General features: G+C 39.6%; 1 protein-coding gene across 6 annotated transcripts in view; it reads right to left on the minus strand.

Moving 5' to 3' along the window:
• Positions 1–15,676, minus strand: part of arhgap42b (Rho GTPase activating protein 42b) — a 125,147-nt gene that overhangs the window by 35,762 nt on the left and 73,709 nt on the right. For all 6 annotated transcript variants that reach the window (XM_078929554.1, XM_078929556.1, XM_078929553.1 and 3 more), the window contains one exon: positions 6,137–6,208. In XM_078929554.1, coding sequence (XP_078785680.1) covers positions 6,137–6,208 — 72 coding nt within the window. The remainder of the gene's footprint in view (positions 1–6,136; positions 6,209–15,676) is intronic.

Here is a 15,676-nt window from a genome sequence, read left to right on the forward strand (position 1 = left end):
GTCCCCTTAGTGCCCTACCCGCCAATTTTAACCGCACCCCCCTTAGTACACACACCCCTCCCCCCTCAATATATACATCCCAACATAAACACACACACATGCACACACACACTCTCTCAAACACACATACACGCACACACATTTTGCAAGGAAGGTGGGACCTGGGACCATCTGTCCCCTGCCTCTTCCCTGGTGGGGGGTACGGGCCCCTTTGCAACGGCGGCTGTGTCCCCGGGGTGCTGGCTTCCTGGGCCCGGCGGTGCTCTCTCCGCGCGGTGGGGGGGTTCACATTACATCTGAGCCGGGGGTGTTCGTGTCCCTGGGGGGTGGGTTCTGGTCCTTGCTCCTGAGTGCTGGGCCCCGCCAAATTTCCAACTGTGGCCGAGCCTGGTCGGGCCATATTTACAACACCCCTTGTGGGCCCTCTTTTTTCCCCGGGGTTCCCCCCTCCTGGGCGGGGGCGGCGGGCCCCTGCCTCGCTCCTCCCTGGACCAACCGTGGGCCGGGCGGATGGCTGCCTGGGGTGCGGAGTGGGTCTCCCTTGGGGGGTCCTGGCCCATACCTGGGGTTGGGGCGGGGGGATGCCCGGAACTCCTGGGTGGTGGTGGGGTGCTCGTCTGGGGCTGTGGGCGTCCTTCTCCGGTGGGGCCCTGCGTTGGGTTCTCCCGGCGCGGCGGGGGGGCTGCTCTCCTGGTTGGGCTGGGGCGGCGCCCTCTTTCCCTCCGTGCCTCCCTGCTCTCTGGCTCTGGGGGCCTTGCGGCGGCCCTGCTGGCCCTGGCCTGGGTGGCGGGCTTGGTCGCCCGGGCGGCGGTTGTTCCCTGCCGGTTCCCGTGTGGTGTTGGGGGGAATCCGGCTGCCGCTGCTGGTGCGGTGGGGGTCTTGGGGTGGGGATGGCTGGGCACTCTCCCTCCTTCTTTTCACGTTCCACCATCCATTTTAGAAGAACATAAACACTCACCTGAGCACAGGTGTTAGCTCAACAGACTGAATGACTGAAATATTTCACACTAGTTGGTTTTAAGGCATAAGTATGCGTGTGAACACTATCTGTTTTGTGTACATGTCGACAGGTGGACATTTTTGCAACTAACAGGTGTGTTTATAACATTTGAGTGTGTGTGTGGACAGGCTCCGCCCTTTTTTTTGTTTTGTTTTTTTTTTTACATTTGAACCTTACCATAATGATTAACAACCAGTAAACTTGTTGCTTTATGCTGCTTCATGGTCTTATCCCCCTTCCCCTCCTATTATCACCCCCTACCCCCCCTCTCTCTAACGTCCCTCTTTCTTCTTCCCCTCTTTCCTTTTCCGTCCGGTCCAACACCAAAGATTTTCAGACATGTTTGAAATTAATAAAGTTTGGCCTCAATTACAAAAGGGGTTTATTCAGACATACCTTTGGTTTGTCTGAAGATTAATAACCCCTCTTGTTAAAGTAAAATATGTCCAACCCAAGAGGCCCTCAGCTCTCATCTGTCTGCCTAGCTGTTGGACAGGACAAGTTAAAAAAAAAAAAAAGAAATAGCAAGATGTGCTCGACTGTTAAAGAAGCAAAACAAAATTCAAGCAACTTGGACCAGGAATGGCAAAGTTTACATTAGACCCAACGGGGTGGAATCTGCACGCTCAATGATGATAAGGAACATGAAAGAACTGGACCGCTTCAAATGACTGAAATAAGAAGGTATGCTGGGATCGGGTTTGGGACTGTTCAAACTGGACTGGATGCCTGATAATTATGACAGACAATACAATGAAAAATAAAAAAAGTTGCAAAGTTAACTCAGCTACAAAGGATCACTTATTGCTGTGTACAGAAAATCAGTCTGATTCATACATCCAAGATCAGTCTGAAAACACCAAGCATGACTTTGAAAAGGACATTGACCCGGACTCAAACTATTATAATGATCTTGAAATTAGTTGTAATTATTATACATTGGAACAGTTTAACAGCAATGTGGACACTCAAGAAGGCTTATCAGTTATTCACTTAAACAGCAGAAGTTTATATAAGAATTTTTCTTCTATAGAATTGTTTCTTAAATCTTTAAAAAGATTTGATGTGATTGCTGTATCAGAAACTTGGCTTGATGATAACAAGATGGTGGAAGTCAACCTTGAGGGGTACGAGCTTTATACTACCAACAGAAATAAAAGAAAAGGTGGAGGAGTGGCTTTATACATTGAACAAACAATAAATAGCAAAATTGTCAACGAATTATCTTACACTATTGACAATGTTCTGGAATGTATCACAGTAGAAATAGAAGATGGTCTTTCAAAAAAGATATTGATTAGTTGTGTGTATAGACCACCGGGAACAAATATGGCCAACTTCAATAAAAAAATGTCTGATGTTTTAAATACTATGGGCACAAATAAAATAAAAATAGTATGTGGTGACTTTAATATAGATTTAATCAATCCAACTGGTTTAAATCAAACAAGTGAGTTTATCAACACAATGTATGGTAACTGTCTATGCCCAATAATTAATAAGCCAACGCGTATAACCACAGAATCAGCAACGTTGCTAGATAACATATTCACAAATAGAACTGATAAAGACATTTTGGGAGGCCTTTTGTTTTGTGATATTACTGATCACTTGCCTGTGTTTGCAGTGTTGAAACATGTGTCTTTAAAGAAAATGTATACACAGACCCAGGCAAAATGGATAAGGTGTTGCAATCCTGATAACATTGATTCATTTAGGAGGGCCCTATGTAATCAAACATGGAATGAAATATATGCTTCTACCAATGTGAATGAAGCTTATGATGCCTTTCTGCATCGATACATAGAGCTTTATAATTTAAACTGCACTTAAAATTAGTCATAAAAAAAATAATGAAAAGCCTTGGATAACCAAAGGTATTGAAAAGGCTTGTAAAAAGAAAAATGCACTATACGGACAGTTTGTAAAAGTAAAAAGTAGAGAAGCAGAAAATAGATATAAAATTATAAAAATAAATTGGTGAATATAATAAGAAATTCTAAAAAACGGTATTATCATAAGTTAATTGAGCAACACAAATTACACATGCAAGAGACTTGGAAAATAATAAACAAATTAACCAAAAAAAACAAAAAGAAACAAGGGTATCCAAGTTATTTAAAAAAAAATGATATTCATATCAGAAACCCAATGCTTATTGCAAATGAATTAAATGAATACTTTGCTAATGTTGGAAATAAACTTGCAATGGAAATAAAAGAGCCAATAAAGAAGTTGAAAGAACTAAGTATCCAATCAAACAAGTTCTCAATGTTTCTGTCTGAGGTTAGTTCAAATGAAATACTAGAAATTGTGAGAACATTTCAAAATAAAAGATCCAAAGATTGGAATGACATTGATATGTCATTAATTAAAAATACAATTGAGTTCATTTTTGAACCACTAACTCATATATTTAACATGTCTTTTAGGGAGGGCATTTTTCCAAATAACATGAAAATAGAAAAAATTATTCCCATTTTTAAAAATGGAGATCGCCATATATTTACAAATTACAGACCAATTTCATTATTATCCCAATTCTCCAAGATATTAGAAAAACTTTTTGTTAAAAGAATGAATAATTTTATTGGAAAGTTTAATTTATTGCATGAGGATCAATATGGTTTTAGGGCTGGTAGATCTACTTCAATGGCGATAATGCAGCTGGTTGATCATATTTCTTCTTCGATAGAGAAGAAGAAATTTACTGTAGGCGTTTTTGTTGATCTTCAAAAAGCATTTGATACATTAAATCACACTATGTTACTTAGTAGGTTACAGAAATATGGTTTTAGAGGAATAACATATTCCTGGTTAGAAAGTTATCTTTCTAACAGATGTCAGTATGTTTATTTCAATTCTGAAAAATCTGATATGTGTCCTGTAACATGTGGAGTACCCCAGGGGTCCCTATTGGGTCCTATATTATTTATTTTATACATAAACGACCTTTGTAAAGTTTCTGATTTGTCAAATTGTGTTTTATATGCTGACGACACTACTTTGTATTTATCAGGAGATAACCTGGAAAAGCTTCTTTCAGACAAAACAAAAGAATTATCCATAATCAAACAATGGTTCGATTCAAACAAACTGTCTTTAAATAAAAATAAAACCAAGTACATCATATTTGGCTATAGAAAAAGGGGAAACATCTCTGAGTTAAAAATTGAGGATGTTGTTCTTGAAAGAGTAAATGAAATAAAATTTCTGGGAGTAATTTTGAATCATACATTATCATGGAAACCACACATAACTTATGTTCTCTCTAAATTGTCCAAATCATTAGCCATCCTACATAAAGTCAAATATTTTTTAAACACAGCAACATTGTATATTTTATATTGTTCCCTCATAATTCCTTATTTGACCTATTGTCTAGAAATCTGGGGGCATAGTTACAAGTCAAACACAAAACCAATTTTTATTCTGCAAAAAAAAGCAACTAGAATTGTAAACCACTCTTCATACAATCAATCCACAAAACAAATATTTCCTAAATTAAGGGCAATTAAATTTTTTGATTTAGTAGATCTTAGTACTGGAATTTTTATGTTTAAAGTTAAAAAACAATGTGTACCTGCCAAAATACTGAGTTTTTTCGAAATAAAAGTTAATAATTATGATTTTCGAGGTAAAGATATGTTTAAAAAGAACGTGGTCAGAACTAATGCATTAAGGAATAGTATTTTTGTTCAGGGGGTCAACATGTGGAATTTATTTTCAGATGAACTGAAAAATGCAAAATCCATACTGCACTTTAAGAAAGTGTATAAAGTTAAAATGTTTCAAAAATACCTTCTGGACTGAGAGACTTTGGTGGTTGTGAGGTCATTTTGAGAAGTGTTAGTTTTTGTTTTTTTTTCCTCTTCTTTTTTTCTTATCTGATTTAAGGTTCTAACAATTTGTAGGTAGATGTGATGTTTGTATTCAGGGTTGGGGAAATAAGCCTTGGCTTCACCCAACTCCTTTTTCGGTTAATTTTGTTCAAATGTTTATGTTGGCATTGATCAGTGTCAATGTTTATGTTGATGTTTTTTAAGTTTGTTTGTTTAACATAACCGAAATAAATGTTTCTCACAAAGTTATTTTCTTTGGCACAGAGAGTGGTCGCTGCAGCCGCGCGCGTAGTGAAGCTCGCTGTTGTGGCATAGAGTTCCGCCGGAAGCGCTGCGCATAGGTAAATGATGATAACATGATGAATGCATTTGCTCAACGGAATAACGCTGGAACACAGAATAAGAGGCCAGACAAAGAGAGTGAAAGAGAGATCTTGATGCGCACCCGCTTCATTATGCGGAGAAATTCTGCAGCCGCGGTGCGTGTTTGCCTTTTCAGTTCCCCTGTCTTAAGTTTATCCTTGACTTCTTGCTGCTCCATATCGGGGATACATAGACAAAATAGATGCGGACTTGCGGAGGGAAGATTACATTCACGACACGTGCGCAGAGCTGTGGGTGGCCGGCGCCCCCCTCTTTCTGCCAGTTGCTGGACCACAGTGGATGTCAATCAACGGTGGGCTGGTGGCTGGGGGGCGGGGTCTACCTGTGTGTGTGTGTACGTTCGGTGAACGTTCTCCCTCTGAGTAAGAAGAAGCTGGCTGTGCCTTTCGGTTCGTGCGGTCACCGTTCTGACATACAGGATTAATAAAGAGCTGTTTGACAACCGCCCGCCTAAGGAGCTTCTTTGCAGCCATTACAATATATTTATAAAAAAGTCAGCGAGAGAGAAGCCCGGCCCGAACCGACCCAAACCTAATGATTGTCATTTTGGGTCGGGTCGGGTTCTGACTCGGGCTCGGGCTTAAGATCTTACCTCTAATCAGGCTAGATGGAAAGAGGGAGCTTGTTGCCCGCCCAGTGTATTTTCTAAATCACAAATATAATTTTTTTCAAACTTTTTTTTTGTCGGCTCCTGATTTACAGTGGTTTGAATAAAGAAATACTCAAAAATGAAATTTTACACTTACTTTTTTTTATATGTCTTTCATCCTCAGAAAAATGCCACATGGTCAGGTTAAAAACACCCAAAACACAATCTTGTTCTGAGTGGGTCTTTAAGTGGCTTTAAATAAAAGCACCTGAAACAATATACTATATTGGTCATTTGCAATGATTGCAAGGTTTCTCTTACTTTCGCTGCTCCAATTTGGTCTTTCCGAAATTTCTCCAAAGGAGTGATCAGGACATCGTCTGCATTCTGAATCTGGAATAGAAATAAAAGGAAAGCAGAGGAAAAAATAAAATGTCAGCCTGACTGTAAGATTTTATCGAGTCATTGTAACTCCACATGATGGCCTTGGAAAGACAAAAATCACCCACAAAAAAGAAGAGAAATAACTAAATTGTTCAGCAAAATGTGTCACATTAGGAATTATGACAGATTCTCCTACCTCGAGTCAAACGAAGATACATCAACCATAATGAACAACGTGTTACTCTGATGGATAAAGAGGGTCAGAATAGATAAAGAGAGATAAAACGCCCAGCAGAGGTCTTGCTGTAAGAAATAGGAGATTTTTTCAGGAGGTTTGAAACACAAGTTCTGTCAGATTTTGCAGAAATATGACACAGCTCTACAGAGGAAGCAACTTTACAGGTGAAGTCTTTGATACATTTTACTTTTAAACTGGTTTCGACATGCTGGTGACCTCTCGAGTGTCATGACTCACCCTCTTCGCTTTCTTAATATCAGATATAAAACCAATAGGGTATGATAAATTGTCGCAATTAGAGTCGATGCTAAATCTTTGCAGGTGAGTGGTTCAAAAAGGTGCCATTATTGTGCTTCTGAATTTCCACTGGATGGACTTTCTTCTGTGGAGATCAGATGACATCAGGCTGGTAGAGCCGCTTGACGGGAGGCTCTGTCGCCAATAACACGACTCTCAATCTGATTTAAAGGGTGCTTCATGTGCGGTCAGTTTGCGCGATAAAGAATAGGTCTAGCTCTAAAACATCTGCATTACATTTATCTTCACGTAATAAATCCTTTTGGCTCCCCGTTTGAAGACACACCATTATGAGGATTTTTGTGTTGATGCATTAGTCAGAAACACATTTTTTTTAATCTCCAAAATAACCCTTTCTGTTACATCCAACAAACACAGGGATCTACTTCAAAAAGAAGCTGAAATCTTTCTTAGCATACACTATGAACTGTTTGCTTTATCGGGTAGCATGGACGGGTCTTGAAAGTAGATATCGTAGATCTGCATTTCAGCTAGAACAGCGCTCATCAATCAAGCTGTGGTTTCTTGTCTATTTTTTCCCCATTTTAATTATTTAATACAATTCCAAATATATGTTATTTATTGATTTATTGTTTCGCTATGACAAAGCAAAAACAAAACAAAACCACTCCCAGAACGATAAATATCAATCATTTTTATTTAAAGGTGGCAATGAGGCACATTATCCATGCGGTGAACATTTGATTCTCGAGGATGTAAATTAGAAGGTGAGTCAAAGTGTTATTGCCAGACCTCTGGGACTATCTTGGAAATGTCAAGGACAAGCCATGATCTGGCAGTAGGGAGTTGGGGGATGTGCTGTGCCTGTACCAGACTGAAATGTGGCAGCTTCAGCTGGAACCGGGGACTTAAGGGCTCTACTGCCTTGTGCAAGAGAGCACCTTTGGGGTACACTGTTTGGAAAAATGATACTTTCCTGGATAATGTTTACTTTATTAGCAGCCTGGTATAACTGTGTTGAAACTAAAATAATTAGAAGTATTTTTTTACCAAATAAAAGTGTAAGTATCTATGCTGTGCTATAGTATATTAAAAAATGCTTTAAAGCTGAGATTTTTGTGTGCTTGCTGTATCACTTTTGTCTTTTAGATGTAAAATTTTGTGTTTGATCGTTTAAAATCCCACCTCTGCAATGGCTAATATTTTTTCTCCATGTAACAGGATGTTCAAGAGATTTGTTTTGCAATAACTGACTTTTTTTTTTTGTCTTCTGAGATATTTCTAAAATTTTGAGTTTGTCCACTTCCTGTTGTCTCACTGTTGCTGCTACTTTTTTGGGCCTTAGTCACAACTGCTCCTACGGTTGGGTATGGTCAGTCTGCGGGCAGAAATATCATGGTCTTAGACCGCTTGGAGCAAAAATGTTCCTGCACATTTCTTCTATGGGCATTCTGCACACGACAGGTCATAGCGAACACCTAAAAAACACACAAGAGTAAAGGTAAGGGTGAAAAGTTGAGTCACAGAGATGTTGTATGATTTTTTTCCTTTATCAAGGCCCCTTAAAACATCCTGCACAAAAGACAAGGAGCTTATTGGTTTTATTCAAATCAAAAGTGTTCAACTTGTGCGCAATCAAGCTGTTGGAAATTAGGAACTTAAACATTCAGAGCATAGAGTGTTTGGGCATCCTGCAAGCATTCTACAAGAACTTGCGAATCACCTGCACACCGCAAGCGTGCAGTCAGTAAGGAGCAAGTGTATTGACCTAGCCAAGATGCAGTAAGTCCTCTCTACGACCCTCCACAGGCCTGGACAACCCCAAAACCTGCAACACCTGTACAGGTGAACCCGCCGTACGGCTGCATATGACTGAGTCTCTTTCCTGTTCATTTAGATCCAAACCAGTCAGGGTAATTGATTAATTTTATAGAGTTCAGTTGAAGCTTCCTTCCTATTCTTCCATTTAAATAAATTTTTCTCCCCACTGTCGCTGAGTGCGTTCTCATAATGTGAAATGTCCCAAAAACCATCAATGTAATGGGTTGGTTACTTGTAAATGTATATATTAACATATTTATTATTGAAATAGAACAAAAAAATCTGTTATTGAAATAATCTGGACTAATTTAGATTGCAATAATATTAATTATATGCTTAGTTTGATGTTTTTTTTGTCTTTTATGAAGCATTGTGAGATAACCTTGGCTGCCAACTGGTGCTTTATGAATAAACGGCCTTAAACTGACTTAAACCCAACAAACTGATGTCATTTTAGGTTAAAAATAAATAAAATATTACTCTAAAATATCAAATGAAAAAAACAGAACGCGCTAATACAAGAAAATGGAAACTAAGATTTAAAAGAGTCCAAAAGTTTTAATTGTCACATGTTCTTTACTACGACGGAGTATTAGGGCCACCAAAAAAAATAATAAATAAAATTACGAGTTTTTATCTCGTAATTTTACTTTTTAAAAACTCGTAAATTTATGAAAAAAAATCGTAAATTTACAAGATTTTAAGTCGTAAATTTATGAGAAAAAAAATCGTAAATTTACGATATTAAGTGGAAGTGAGCATGCAGAGCAGCAGGTGAACGCCGCGCAACAACAGAGCAGACCGAATAAACTTTGTTGAACAGGTGAGCTGAATGACCTTGAACGTTCCAAATATCTGGAAGCTCATTTTGTTTGATTAACAATTTTTTAAAGTTTTATTTATTGATGGTTGGTTTGCAGGATCCCTGCAGCCCGATGAAGCCATCGGTGTCCCTGCAGCTTTCCACTTCAATCCTTTCTTCCTCCACCAAAAACAAGATCTCTACGTTTGTGTGACGCTTGCGTCTGAGGAGGAGGATTTTGGCATTTTCAAGGTTCTAATGCTAATATAATAGACTATTTTCATTCATCTTTGTTTTTTAATGATATAATAGGATGTTTACTTCCGCATTGGTGTTCGGATCTGATGACTGGTTCATGACGTAAGGTGACAGATGAACTTCAGGGTTTCTGAATGAAAAGGAAAATAAAAGCTGCAGCAATCCTCTGCACCAAAACATGTCTCTGAGCTCCTTATTTTACATTTGAAACTCCGCTTTACTGACACTGAACTTCGGAAAGCCGCCTCTACTGAAAATAATCTGATTTTGAGTCGCCAAAGGTTCAGAATCTCTTTGTTTAAACCTATAATAATCCGGGACTTAAACTAGTCCCATTGGGAAGCACAAAGCAATGTATTTCTTTGTTAAAATATTTAGAGATGTTAGCATTTGCCCACTCAGTGAATCTTAACTGGAAGAAACTTATCCTAAAATGATAATTTTGTTAACCTTGAATTCTAAAATTAAATTGATGGTGGAGAAAAATGGGTCAATGGCACTATCAAGGCCATCTTCGATTCCCTGTTGTCCAAATAGAACAGAATGAGTTTTATTCTTGTTCCTTTTCATGACATTTACTTTCATCCATGACTACACATCCTTCAGGCACATTTGGAAAAAAATAATAAGAGTTGGTTTATCTTTTTTTATGGCAGAGGATTTCAAAACTTTCCAAAAACAGACCGTGGTGGCAGTGAAAAGTATAGAAGGTTGGGACTCAAAAAGAGCCCTGTGGCTTACAGTTTAGTGGTGTTGTAGCTAATGAGAGATGTTCAATCACATGTAAAAGCCCCCATGTAACAAGACTAAAAAGGTATATTACCCTTCAAAAAGGAACTCTCCTAGAGGGGAAAATGTTAAACAAACTTTAGGATAACTTTAATAAGGCACAATTGTCTCAAAACTTTCTTCCTTTATTCTGTTCCATCCATCCTTCCATTCCACACGCCCGTTTTGTCAATTCACAATCATTCATAATTATCCTCACTGCTTTGGGCTGATATAAATTTATCTTCCTTTCAGCAGGCCAATTAGCAATTATCTCATTTAAATGGCCCCATTGTTTTTCTCTCTGTCCTTCAGGCTGTGTGGTACAGACTCCCCTCCTGGATCAGCTCCAAAAACATTCACCAACCATCATTTGCTCCATGTCCACCATCAGTGTCCAGACTTCAGGGTCTTATTCCATCTTATCTGTTATTATTCCAACTACCACTGACTTTTATTGCATGTCAGAAACCACACAGCGTCAATATTTACTTTGGCTTTTCAAATAAATCATGCTTAAGTTAATGAATTGCAATTTGTGTAAAGTTTAGTGAGAAAGTTTTATAAACCAAAATATGAAGAGTTTGGCTTTTTCAATGTAGAATTGAAATTGCTCCATTTTGCAACCAGCCTCCGATGATAATGTGAGGGTTAGGGTTGTTTTCCGATTGGCTTTGCATCCAAGAATGTAAGGTGGGGAAGTGGTCAAAAGCAGCTTTTAAGTGTCAGAAAACCAATTCAATTCAATTCAATTCAATTCAATTTTATTTGTATAGCCCAAAATCACAACAACAGTCGTCTCGATGGGCTTTGTGCAGATAAATGTAGTGTAAAACATAAAATAAAAAGGAACATGAACACACACAATTCAATATAAAGATTCTAAACAGAACTAACTAAACTAAAACTGGACATCCCTGCCCTTAGACCCTCCTACCCGGTAATATTTTGAAATGTAACCACATTATTTTCACTCATTCAAAGCCTAATTCAATTTTGTCATGCATTTTCAGCCAAGACGATGTACTCATCAGAATTGTCTGAATTTCCTCCTTAAAAATAAGGACTGCATTCGTACGACTTGACCAGACTGTAACTTCATAAAAGTGATAATCTTCAACTGAACCAAAAGTATTGCGCTTTTAAGAAACTAAAAATATGCAAAATTGCATTTACCAAGATTAAATATCACGTAATTAAAAAAAGAAATACAACTGACTTGGCCAAATAAAGTCTAATTTACCATATTTAGAAGCATTAGGAAGTAAACCTAGATTTCTTTTGGTATTTCAAAGTAGAGGGTCTGTTTTAATTGTAGTGTACATTGCAGTGTACATCAAGAATAAGTTGCTTGATTTTTAATTATCATTGCTTCCTAACTACTCCCAACCTGTGGTCTGGATCATCATTTAAAAAAAAAGAGCACAGGAAGCAAGATGTATCAGGGCAATTTGCCTACGAGTGACACTCCAGAATTAGAGGAGCAGAGAACATTTGATTCTCATCAAATCTAGATGTTATTACTCTTTAGTTTAGGTTATCTGCTGTGTCTACAGAAAGGCATGTGATACTTTGCCATTATGTTAATGTCACATCCTGTCTTATCTCCTATGCTTTCAGTTTAATTGAGCAAAGTATTATTATGCCTTAAATGTAGATTTCTAATACCATTAGCCTTTTCCATTTTGTGTTAAATGGAGAGGACAATTAAATATGAAGCACTCTAGGCTTTTGAGATTATGGTGTCAGTGAATAATATCTAGGGTTTCTGCTGGCGGTTTGGCGTGAATTATTTCTAAAAGTTGCAGGCTGAACGTCTACTTTGAAAACAGAGAATATAAAAAGAAACTCCTCATTTTAAAACACTTATCAGATACAACCCAATGTAGTATATAGGTGAAAGAGGAATTTGCACATCAAGAATTTAAACACCAAGATGCCAGATTATTAATATCCTATATCTCTGATACATTTATTTATATCTGAAAACGGCCAACTTGTTTAATACTCGATGGATTACTTTGGCGCTGGCATTGTGCCGAATGCCCTCAGCAACAGCCTCTCTCGAAAGGATTAAATCCATATGAGCGAGCACAGTGTGATGCTTGAAAGGATGCAGTAGCACTAAGCAATTTCATTACTAGACAGGGGGAGGAATGCCAATGTGCTGCATTTGCCTTGCTCCTGCTTTTCCCAGTCCAAATATCAGACGGATCAAAAGTGTATCTCTGGGGTTAATTTGCAATCAGAGATCAGAATGCCAAAAGGGCCAAATCAAACAGTGGATGGTGCAGGAGCTGAAATCAACATTCCTCTATCTAGCTATAAAGACGCCTTTAAGGTAATAATAACAAAGCCATTTCATTTGTTAGGTTAATATATAATCAATTTTCCTGTGTTTGCGGTCCAAATGACTCTAAGTGCACATTCTGAGAATTGTGTCCCATTTATGGAATGTCTGTGTATTTCAACTCCTACATGCCAGCGGTTTTAATAACTGGAGCATTAAACAGCAGATCGCTGTGTCTCATAATGCCCAAGACTTTAACTGGGTAGTAAATTATTTTTATGGGATTTATTTTTTCTGCCGTCTCTGCTGTGATAGTATCTCTGCAACAGGATAAGACACCTAAAGCCTGCTATCTTTGTGGTAAGTCAATTTTTTTCATGCATGAAACGCGCTCATACCAGTTTGGCCTTTTTTTCTGGTTGGAGGTTGCAGGTTGCTGGGTTACGGTCCTCGACTATCACTGAAAGGAGGAGAACCCCCCCCCCCCCCCCCCAACACATTCCTGCCTGTTGTCTCGCCCTCCCATGCACATTCCAAACAAACATGGCTCCAGTAATGAAGCACCTGGACTCTAAGAAGCTTCTTTTTTTTTTCTTTAAACCAGTCTGAGCTTGCCAGATCTGACAATTTCATGAGGGTGTCTGCCAGAATCAGATTTCCCAAATTGTGATTTATTTGGACTACATACATGACTGCATTATTTCAGCTTCCTGCCAATATATGAATGATGAATTCGACTACGGTACAAGAATAAATCATATTAGAATGGGATGAAAATTGACTTCTTGAGGATTCAGATTCATTTGCAGTTTGCATTGAAAAATAATATAAGATGATAAGGGTGACATCCATTGACATTAGGCTGAAAAATAGTGAATTAAAACCATTGACTGTTGAGATCTGGACTGAGTGACCTCTTCCAACTCAGGTTCCAAATAGGAAGTATCCACTGGCTCAAAGAAGCCATGATCCCAGAAACTTCTATAGAGAAATAAAGTGCTGTTACTCAGTCATAAACATTCCTCCTCTGCTACCTTTTTTCAAACCTGTGTTTGCTTTTAACATGTTTTGTTATGCAAGGAATTCAAGTTAAAAACAGATTGAGATTCCTCAATGAAAGTACAGTATTTTTCATTATATAGGGCGCACATATTACAAGGTGCACAGTCAATTAATGTTCATTTTTTAACTTGGGTGAAGCATAGGGCACACCAAACTTTAAGGCCCATTAAGTATGATAAAAGATTCAGGGATTCAATTAAATTTTATCTATATAACCCAATATTACAACAATAGTCATCTCAATGGGCTTCATACCGGTAGTTGTATAATAGGGATTAGTCTGTATGTCAAACTGACATTATTAACTGCTTCAAAGTAATTCTAGAACTTATTTGTGACATGCTACATGTTATCTGGGTTAACATATTAACAATACTTGTGAGTCCCTTGTTTACAACATGTAAAAAAGCCCACTGATAGCACTAAAACAAAAATTACTGTGACTACAACCTTTTTTTTTTAACACGTAATACAGTCAGACACTTCAACACATTAGCCAACCTTGGCGTATTTACAATGACACTCAACCATGTTTGCAACTCATTAAAAAAAATGACCTTAAAAACTGACCATTTTAAAGGACCCCATGTACCTCTCAAAATAGCTTCAAGATTAGTAAGAGCAACTGGGATTAATCCATATATAAAGCGCTCCAGATTATAAGGCCCACCGTCAATTTTTTCACAAAAGTGAATGCTATTAAAATAGCTTCCAAAACTTTTGATTGACAGATTCTACAAGCCAGCTTTCAAGCATTAGAGGTGTGGACTTCCAACAAGCCTGATAGGCAAGAGAGCTTGCCATAGAAACGATGACTCAGTCCAATAACTGCTTACTGACGTTGTCTGGCCCCAACATTGCGGTGTCCTTATCGTGAAAAAAATCGTGAAAAATTGACTTCATTTCGTTAGAGCTGGAATTACACCATTTTCTTTGCAGTTGGGTCCAGGCATTGAAGCAACATATTGATCTCTTTGTTATAACAGTATTTTTAAACAAATAATTAAAATTGGTATTTGGGACCTTACTTTAGAAATTGATCTCAGGCGGCACCCGGCGGTGCTCTCTCCGCGCGGTGGGGGGGTTCACATTACATCTGAGCCGGGGGTGTTCGTGTCCCTGGGGGGTGGGTTCTGCTCCCTGCTCCTGAATGCTGGGCCCCGCCAAATTTCCAACTGTGGCCGAGCCTGGTCGGGCCATATTTACAACACCCCTTGTGGGCCCTCTTTTTTCCCCGGGGTTCCCCCTCCTGGGCGGGGGCGGCGGGCCCCTGCCTTGCTCCTCCCTGGACCAACCGTGGGCCGGGCGGATGGCTGCCTGGAGTGCGGAGCGGGTCTCCCTTGGGGGGTCCTGGCTCGTACCTGGGGTGGGGGCGGGGGGATGCCCGGAACTCCTGGGTGGTGGTGGGGTGCTCGTCTGGGGCTGTGGGCGTCCTTCTCCGGTGGGGCCCTGCGTTGGGCACTCCCGGCGCGGCGGGGGGGCTGCTCTCCTGGTTGGGCTGGGGCGGCGCTCTCTTTCCCTCCGTGCCTCCCTGCTCTCTGGCTCTGGGGGCCTTGCGGCGGTCCTGCTGGCCCTGGCCTGGGTGGCGGGCTTGGTCGCCCGGGCGGCGGTTGTTCCCTGCCGGTTCCCGTGTGGCGTTGGAGGGATTCCGGCTGCCGCTGCGGTGGGGGTCTTGGGGTGGGGATGGCTGGGCACTCTCCCTCCTTCTTGTCACGTTCCACCATCCATTTTAGAAGAACATAAACACTCACCTGAGCACAGGTGTTAGCTCACCTTTGCACTAACAGTTTGCATGATTGAATGACTGAAATATTTCACACTAGTTGGTTTTAAAGGCATAAGTATGCGTGTGAACACTATCTGTTTTGTGTACATGTCGACAGGTGGACATTTTTTCAGCTAGCAGGTGTGTTTATAACATTTGAGTGTGTGTGTGGATAGGCCCCGCCCTTTTTGTACTACATTTGAACCTTACCATAA

Source organism: Oryzias latipes, chromosome 13 (genome assembly GCF_053564925.1).
Source record: "Oryzias latipes strain Hd-rR chromosome 13, Olatipes_Hd-rR_3.1".
NCBI classification, from domain to species: domain Eukaryota; kingdom Metazoa; phylum Chordata; class Actinopteri; order Beloniformes; family Adrianichthyidae; genus Oryzias; species Oryzias latipes.